This window comes from Dunckerocampus dactyliophorus, chromosome 6 (genome assembly GCF_027744805.1).
Source record: "Dunckerocampus dactyliophorus isolate RoL2022-P2 chromosome 6, RoL_Ddac_1.1, whole genome shotgun sequence".
In the NCBI taxonomy this organism is placed as follows: Eukaryota; Metazoa; Chordata; class Actinopteri; order Syngnathiformes; family Syngnathidae; genus Dunckerocampus; species Dunckerocampus dactyliophorus.
Window position 1 is genome coordinate 18,975,233 of NC_072824.1, and position 9,299 is coordinate 18,984,531.

Here is a 9,299-nt window from a genome sequence, read left to right on the forward strand (position 1 = left end):
AACGGATCAAATATTTATGAAGTCTCCCATGTGCAAATTGTGTCCAATGTTCAACTGCTGCTCAAGGTGCACACAATGCATGACCACATTGTAAGGATTTTTTTTTTTTTGTATTGTCACTGAAGTGATGGAAATTTTGTGGCCTAGAAAAAACTATGCATCCTGTCCTTGGCACAGTAAGTGTTTCCATCCTTTGTTGAATGCTGAATAAATGCATGTTTTTTTACACTAACAATGATTGCTATAAGACTGACTCCTGTTGTGGAAACTGACATAATTATATATACAGTACAGTCTATATTTTATTATTATGTATTTGTTTTAATAGATTTTTGTATTTTCTATAAATGAATATTTCATGTTACTATTTTATATGATTTAGTTTCAAACTACTAATTACCGTACGTGTTGCAAACTATCTATGCAGAGATCACCCATCACCAGTGTTGCTGTATGAGTGTAATGTAAAATAAATATGAATTAAACCATTTTCAACCTGGACTGGAATTAAATGTGAATTTAAAATGTGTAATTAAATGTGTACAAAATATGTGCTGACCTGAGTGGGCAGCGGTTGACTGTTTTCGAAGTACTGTACGCACCAACAAAATGCAACCTGATTGGCCAAAAAATGTAGCGACCGTGACTTCCACCAATCAAGTACTAGTGTAGTATTTTCACACGCCCCCCTGCAGATACTTGCTAAATAAAAGCATACAAGAGGATTTAGTCTAAACAGCTTTTGGTTCCTTAAGAAGATCAAGTGAGGCGTTTAGCTTCTGTCTGGAGTCGTTTGAAATCGCCATGTTGGTTTGAACGTCACAACTGAACACAACAAACCTGAGGCTGAGTTTGGGTTTAGACTTTGGACCGGAGGATGAGCCAGACACGTATCGGGCCAGTGATCGACTACAGTGCTTGTGATCACATTTACGTGTCGGACGATGATGATGTCACCAGCCCATTTGTGGACACACCGAGCTTGTTCCGGATGAGACACCGGGTCAGAACTCTGAAATAGATGTGATGTTTGTTTTGTTCTACCCGGTGTTGGACAAATTACTTAAAAAAATAGTTATAGTTACTCACAAAAAATACATTTAATTTAAAGCTAAATTACTGTACTCCTTCATAAATATCAGGGAAGGTGGAAATCAAGGAAGCACTCATTTTGTTATTTTTTTAAAAATCTGAGGGTCTGAAGGCTGAGTTTGTGACTTGCAATTTTCTACCAAAACGGTGTTTTCCTGAGCATACGCAACCACAACTCTTGTTGACTAGCTAGTTAGACTAGCTAGCTGTGAAGTAGTAGTGAACAATGGCGATTGAAGCGAAATCCAGATTGTTGATATAGATATCAGTGCATAATAATGCGCAACACTTCACTGTCAATAACATAATTATTAAAATTATATAAAAGAAAAAGGTTTTCAAAAGCCACACAAAAACCATCATTTGTGTAAAAATCTCACAAGATTTCAACATACGGTAGTTTACTAGACCAGGATGTGTTAGCCCCTAGCTTTGTGTGCTAACCACATAGCTAAGAGGCTAGCTTCTTTTTTTGCAATCAAACTGAGTGTGTTTTGTGTGCATGTGTGTGTGTGTGTGTGTGTGTGTGTTTTCACATTTTACAGTGGTCAAACTTCTTTTTACACTTTATAAGTTAAGAAAGCGTTTTATTGTTTTCATGTATTAATATTAAGGTGGTTTAGGTTAATTGGCGACTCTAGATTGTCCATAGGTATGAATGTGAGAGTGAATGGTTGTTTGTCTATATGTGCCCTGCGATTGGCTGGCGACCAGTCCAGGGTGTACCCCGCCTGTCGCCCGAAGTCAGCTGGGATAGGCTCCAGCATACCCCCGCGACCCTAATGAGGAGAAGCGGCATAGAGGATGGATGGATGGATGGATGGATGGATGGATGGATGGATGGATGGATGGATGGATATTAAGGTGGTCTACGTGTCACATGTGTCAGAGGGAAAATAGAGCATAGCTCTTCAGGAAGGACGTAAACTTTCCTCCTGCTTCAGGCAAGCTTTTTATTTACTTTCATTTTTATTTTTATTTATAAAGTGGAGGCAGCAAAACAGAGCAGTTGAGCACAAACAGATTAGCATGGCTAGCCCTTCTCACTTCCGCCTTCCTTACCCTGGCTTCTGCTTCCTTACTCGCCCCCTCCACATGCCCAAGGCCGAGGGTCACATAAGTCGCCCCTTTTCATAGCTGTCTCAGGCAATGCCTGTAACAAAGTTACAAGTTTTTTCTCGTACATTTACGACGTTATTCTCAAAATCTTTTTTCCCTTGTGGTATTTTTTTCTCTTGTGGTCCTAATACGCCGTCATACAAATATTGAGCCAGTTTTTAGTGCCAAAACATAATGGCGGTGTTGTGTCTAGTGCCTAGTAGTGACACAAGAGGCCACGTCCATTCTGTCTTTCATGCATTGGGTGGCTGAACTCACCCCGACAGAGCCGTCTGGAGAAGATGGCCGAGTTCCAGCAAAGAGGAGAAGACCTGGAGATCAACCTCACAGAATGTAGCACACTGCTGGAGGAAACCCAGGGACGACTCCAAGAGCTGGAAGATGCAAGCAGGAGCGTGGAGGAGAGAGAAGAGATTGAGCTGACGAAACTTCGAGCGGGGGTGAGCAAACTGAAAACAGACAAAAAGATGTTTGAGAAGATGATGGAGGAACACCGTCGCCAAGCGAAGAAGCTCCCCTGGAACGTAGACACCATCAGCAAAGAGGGCTTCAGCAAGGTAAGAAGATGACAATGTCCATCAACATGCTGTAGTTCACTCTCATGATGCATCTTCTAGACTATTGTCAACATGAAGACAAAGGAGGAGACACAGGAGGAAAAAGCCGAGACGCACAAGACCTTTGAGGAGAAGTACGCCATGGAAATCAAACACTTTGGTATAAATCTATCAGTATCCAACCAACAACCACTTAGTTCAGGGTTCTCAAACTCAATTTCCCTAGCTAGATAGCTAGCCGGCACCCATGTGAAGCACAGCTAGCGACAGACAGGCAAAGCGTGTATACAAGATTACAAGAATAGATTTGGTAAGAGAGTGATCAAACATGCTGGCATGGATTGGCGCAGCCTGTGTCAAGCTCAATTTGAGACGCGTCGTGCTGTTGGCAACCCGATCGGTTTTTGTGATCAGCTTTGAAAGGCGTTTATCGGCATACGTAGATCACGTTTTTTACGTAAAACAGCCGATATTGATCGGTGGCCGATCAATCGGATCATCCCTAATGAAAACTATTAATCATTACTATACAACTAATACCACAGCTGTCTTGAATTGCGCAAGAGATGGTCAGAGGCACTTCTGTTAACTGTTAGCTTTAAGGAAGTTGCTCTTTCTTTGGGGAAGCAATAGCCAAAATAGATCTTGCAATGAGCTAGTCAACTCATCGGAAACAGCAGGAGGTCATTACTCACCATAACAGTCTGACTCAGTGTCAGAATTAAATAAGGCTAGAACCATCACACAGCAACTTAACATGCAACAGGTAGACAACACCTACATGGGGCAACTACTAAGACTAGTGGATGATAATAAATATGTTAACTTAAACAATGTACTTTGAGAAACAATTTACAAAGGAGGTGACATAACTCCTGTTGCTGGAGGTGCTTCTGGCTCCCAGCATGCCAAATGTTGCTCATGTTACGTGTTTAGAGTTAAGTAGTTGTTTATTATTCCCCATAGTAGTAGTTAGCCTATGTCTGTTTACTTACCTTTACGTGTTGTACTGTCATTTTTGTGTTCGCACCGTGATTGTTGTGATTGTTTTGTCTCGTGAACCTCTGGTTATTTCACTGTTTGGCAAGCTCGTGTCAACTTCTGGCCATTGCTTGATTAACTAAAGTGCCATACCGCTAGTAATTCACTACTTCCTGAAACGGCACTCTAAGCATCATGGGAACTGTATTTCTTTTTTAACTATTTCTTTTAGTGTTAAACAGAAAGCAAATTTACTACTTTACATATGTCTTTACTAGGGCTGCCAAACACAACGCATTGACGGCAGTAACTAATTTATTTCACGTCACGCCTTAAGTTACATTTTTTAGCCTAATCAATGCACGTGCATCATGGCAAGCCACGCCTCTCTGTTATGAAGACGGACGGCGGCACGGTGCAGCTCCCCACAGAGTCACACATTCTGCCACTCTTTTATAACGTCATTCTGACCTGAACACATCAACAGCAGTGCAATTCCAACTCCAAACAAACACGTCTAAGGTCCGGAATGACACTTCCTCACTGTCACTTGACTACCGCGAGATGCATTCATGGACACTCCGAACATCACAAGAAAATCACGTCTTTACTATGCTTATATGTCTGGTCTTAATAAACACAAAGACAAAGAAAAACAATAAGTGTATATTCTTATCAGTCACTTTGCAACTCAATGTGGAAGTACAATTTTCTGCATTTAAGTATATTCGGAAATCCCACAAAATAAACTCAAAACATGTTTGAATTTAAATTCAACTTATGTTACATGGTGTCAACCCCTCACTGCTCATAATAACACGGTTAAAGTGTGCTTCAAATGTTCTGCTACTATTAAAGAAACTAGTGTTAGTTAAATAGACAGTATAGTATTAAATAAACACGTGTGCTATCTTTCAGCTTGATTAAAATTTTCAGTTAATTTGGAACTGTTAATACATACAAATATATTATAACCCTGTGCTGCCTTTTATCTTTCTTTCAATAAAATACAGTAAAAATGGGCACACTTCAGACACGGTGGCAAATTAATCATGATTAATTCATTTGAAAACGGTGATTAATCTGATTACATGTGTTTGTCATTTGACAATACTAGAGTTTACATAACTACGTAGTTTTCTTAAAAGTAATGCTAAGATATTGCCTCGTCTCGTCTCGTTGTTGTGAACCCAATATTGTGCATCATCTTGTCTCGAGTGTATTGTGATATTCCGACTGGATATTTGTTTGTCTCTATATGTACCCTGTGATCGATTGGGAGTCGATCCAGCGTGTCATCAGCTTGTTTCCCATAGTCAGCTGAGATAGGCTTCAGCTTCCCCATGACTTTGAACAAGACAAATACATATTTATAGAAAATGGATCAATTGTCCATAGGTATGAATGTGAGTGTGAATGGTTGTTTGTCTATACTGTGTGTGCACTGCGATTGGCTGGCAATCAGTCCAGGGTGTACACCGCCTGTCTCCCGAAGCCCGCTGGGATAGGCTCCAGCATGCCCCCGTGACCCTAATGAGGAGAAGCGGCATAGAAAATGGATGGACGGATTTTCGTTTCTATATATGCCCTACTGTCAATCAGCCCATGTCTTCTGGATAGGCTCCAGCTCACACTTCACCCTGAATTGAAAAAATGGTAGAAAATAGTTATTTGTCAATATGTGCCCTGTGACTGACTGGTTATCAGTCCAGGGTGTACCCTGCCTCTCAAATCAGCAGGGATAGGCTCCAGCTTCAGCTCCAGCCAGTTAGTAGCGTTTTTTGAGCTGTAACATACTGTACAAACACAGGTGAAATACCCACCAACAAAGTAGCTGCAAATATTAAAAGATGCTTGTCTCTAAGTATTAATACTACTGCAAGTATGTTTCACACCAGGGATGATGCGGCGCTGGGAAGACAGCCAGAACTATCTGTCAGAGAATCCACATCTGCTGTGTGAGGAGACAGCAAACTGTCTTGTGGTCATATGTATTGACTATGAGATTGATGAGGTACAGGAAGTGTGTGTGTAAATATTTAGAAGGTAGTATGATAAACACAACAATCCTGTCCCTGCCTGTTCAGAAATATGCTCTAATGGAGCAGGTGGCCCACCAGGTCATCGTCATGCAGTCCATCTTGGATTTGGGCAGTGTGCTTCAAGTGGACCCGCGAGGCTGCTTCAGGCAGTTCTTCTCAAGGATGAAGGTCAGTAAGTCAAAGTTGGGCGTCTTTGTGTTGTGAGAGATATCCTGGAATTTGTGATTTGCGTGATCAGGACGCTGACAAGTCGAACCAGGAAGCGTTTGAGCATGAGCTGGAGATCCTGAAGGAGCGCGTCCGCAGCCGAGCGCAAATGCGTATGGAGGAGGCCATGCAGGAACTGGAGGAGGAGGAGAAGCAGAAAAGAATGGGACCGGGTGGTCTAGACCCTGTTGAGGTCTACAACTCGTTACCAAAGGTAACAGTTTGCACACATGCTAAAATACATAGCAAACAATGATAATAGAAAGGGAAATAATAGAAAAACATACAAACACTGGGCCAGCTCTACACCCTTGCAAGGGGACTGGAGGCCACATGGACGTTTGCCCAACTAGTCTACATGTGCTTTGTGGACTTGGAAAAGGCATTTGACCGTATCCCTCGCGGTTTCCTGTTGGGGGTGCTCTGCGAGTGCAGGGTTGATGGCGGGGTTGGTGGTTTTTGGTCTCATCAAGCTGTGACCTTCAGTATTTACTCGGCCGGCTTTTGGGATGAGACTCAGCACCTCTAAATCTGAGGCCATAGTTTTCAGTCGGGAAAAGGTGGATTGCACCCTTCGGGTTGGGAGCGAAGTCTTGACCCATGTGGAGGAGTTAAAAGTATCTTAGGGTCTTGTTCACGAGGGAGGGAAGGTTGGAGTGTGAGATCAACAGGCATAGCATCTGCAGTAATGCGGTCGCTGTACCGAACTGTTGTGGTGAAGAGAGTGCTGAGCTGGAAGGCAAAGCTCAATTTACTTGTGACTAAAAGAACGGGATCGCGGATACAAGTGGCCAAAATGAGCTTCCTCCACAGGGTGGCTGGACACCTGGAGGAGCTCAGAGCTTCTGCACCTTCACATTGAGAGGAGCCAGTTGAGGTGGCTCGAGCATCTAGTCCAAATGTTTCCTGGACACCTCTTAGTGGAACTGGAGGAGGTGGCCAAAGACTGGGAATTCTGGACTTCCCGACTGAGACTGCTGCCCCCACGACCCGGACGCGGATAAGCAGAAGAAAATGGATGGGTGTTTAATAGAAAAAAAAGGTGCAAGCGGGCACAGGCCATTAATGCTATGTTTAAACGGTTTTTGTACCGTAATACTGACAATAATAATAGTCATCCCTCATTTATCACAGTACATTGGACCACAATGGACCACAATGAATTTCCGCAAAGTAGGATTCAATATTAATAAATTGAATATTTTCGTAGTTAGAGCATAGAAAACCTATTTATGACCTTCTAAAAAACATTCTTTACATTAGTAGAGACCTGTAAACATGACATAACACCCTTATAGTCAGCTTTCTACTCGTGTTACCTAATATAGTAGACATGATAAGCAATAATAAGACATTACAACTCACTATTAGCATTGGGAAAGTTCCTTGTTGTAGTATCTCGAACGTAATGTGGGTCGATCTCGTGTAACAGATGCCAGCCAGTGTGGCTGCGCAAATGTACGTTGGTAAACGTCACTCCCTCAGCCTTTTTGACAGTTTGGGCTTTTGGCTCAGCGGTCAGCACTCTCGACTCCCATTTCGAAGGTACTTTGATCGAGCCCAGCGCGGGGATGGCTGAACAAGGCGGGTTACACACGTATGGCATTAAAAAAAAAAATCATCCATCCTCACTATGATGTTTGTCACCTGATTGATATACTGTATTCATGCCAGTCTGACATGCATCTGCCATACAACTTAAACTTCATATTTGGTATGGCTTCCTTTGGCCTTGACAACTGCTTGCAAAGCTTTTTTTCTGCTCAGGGATGCAAGTAACAAAACTATAATTTTACATTCATCAAGAAACAATGATGGGCTCATAATAATAAAAATAATAATAATAATTACCTATGAGCTATTCAATTACCATTCAGGGTCATTATCTAATTGGAGCATAAACCTTAGCTTGGATGGTGGTCTAATAAATTTGTGAAGCACTGTAAATAGGTAGAAAATACAAACCTTTGACAGCGATAGCAATACATTATCACCAGTTAACAGTATTAAAAATACTAGTAGAGAAGTAAAGTATTAAGTAATCAAATGCATTCTTTTATTCTTTATTCAAATAATAATATAATAATAATAGTAGTTGTTTTTAGAATTTTTTTAAATAAACAAATGACACTTTAGATTGCACAACATCCTGTAGTTCCAGGCTGAGTGTGTTGAATTACCATTAGCTATTACGCCTCCTTGTGGCAGCAAGTGTGACTGCAGCTAATAGTGTGTTTACCCTGTCTGAGCCTCTTTGGAGCTTCCTGTTTCTCTGTTTACACACATATTGATCTTGTTGTGCAGACAACTGTAAACACACACACACACACACACACACACACACACTGAGTATCTGGAACACTACATTACACAGGAAACTTCAAATGCACGTAAAATGAAGGTCAAAGTTCAAACATGGTTGTGACCTGACATTCCTTCTCTGGTAGGACATGCAGAGGAGCTTTGATGAGAAGAACATCGGGATGCTCCACGAGGCCATCAGCAAACTGCACCCTGATGTGAGTCATTATGATGACGATAATGATGATGGTGAGGTCACATGGTGTCATGACATCGCTTGACTGGTGTACGCTTGTCTCTCTAGGAGGGCAAGTATCACCTTGCCAGGTGTGTCGATTCTGGACTCTGGGTGCCTGAGGCAGGAGACGACGAAGAGGATGAGGACTAAACAACATGGCAGCATGATGATTGTGTGGACTGACTTTTAACCTCTCGTAGTTTTCTAATTAATTGCTGGCGCCCTCCTCCCTTCCCACCCTTTCTCCTTCATAATTAATTCTTGGGTTTGATTTAGTGGTCTGTGCAGGATTTTTCAGGCAAAGCTTCTTTGTGCAGTCACTTTCAGCAAATAGAAAACAATCAGTGCAGGTCCCTGAGCGTAAATCAAATTTAGATAATGGAAAAACCAACAGGAATGTGTGTGTGTGTGTGTGTTGTCAGTTAGTTGATGTGATTGCGTTGCTGTCATGTCACCCAGCAGGTTGTCTTCGAACTGTGGTTTGCATTACAGATATTTTCAACAATGCAAAAATCTAATCATTGTGTGTATTTAATGTCTGTTAAATAAAATAAGTCTTCTTTATATGAAAGTTTCACGATTCTAATGTTTTTTTGTTGAAAAAGAATTGCCCATTTACTAATGACGTAGCTAAAGAAAGTAACCGAAATATTAGAAAGAGCCGTCAGCACGATGGATGCAAACTGTAACCACAATAATAAACGTGCTGTTAAATGAATAGCTCACAGACAGGGTCTTACAATCAGAATTGAGCATCATTTT

At 41.6% G+C, this 9,299-nt stretch overlaps 1 protein-coding gene across 1 annotated transcript; it reads left to right on the plus strand.

The window, feature by feature from the left end:
• The first annotated feature begins 631 nt into the window (after positions 1-631).
• On the plus strand, positions 632-9,083 carry LOC129182345 (hsp90 co-chaperone Cdc37-like). Its single transcript, XM_054778338.1, has 8 exons — positions 632-1,003; positions 2,478-2,768; positions 2,829-2,928; positions 5,648-5,763; positions 5,837-5,959; positions 6,030-6,212; positions 8,446-8,517; positions 8,604-9,083. The coding sequence occupies exons 1-8, from the start codon at positions 878-880 to the stop codon at positions 8,685-8,687; spliced, it is 1,095 nt and encodes a 364-aa protein (XP_054634313.1). The 5' UTR covers positions 632-877; the 3' UTR covers positions 8,688-9,083.
• Positions 9,084-9,299: the final 216 nt, after the last annotated feature.

What these genes read in the sequence shown, in the direction of transcription:
- LOC129182345 (XM_054778338.1), top strand. Translation starts at nt 878, where the DNA reads ATGAGCCAGACACGTATCGGGCCAGTGATCGACTACAGTGCTTGTGAT. An exon ending in TGTTCCGGATGAGACACCGG is followed by an intron (nt 1,004 to 2,477) that starts GTCAGAACTCTG and finishes TCACCCCGACAG; the next exon opens with AGCCGTCTGGAGAAGATGGC. An exon ending in TTGACTATGAGATTGATGAG is followed by an intron (nt 5,764 to 5,836) that starts GTACAGGAAGTG and finishes CTGCCTGTTCAG; the next exon opens with AAATATGCTCTAATGGAGCA.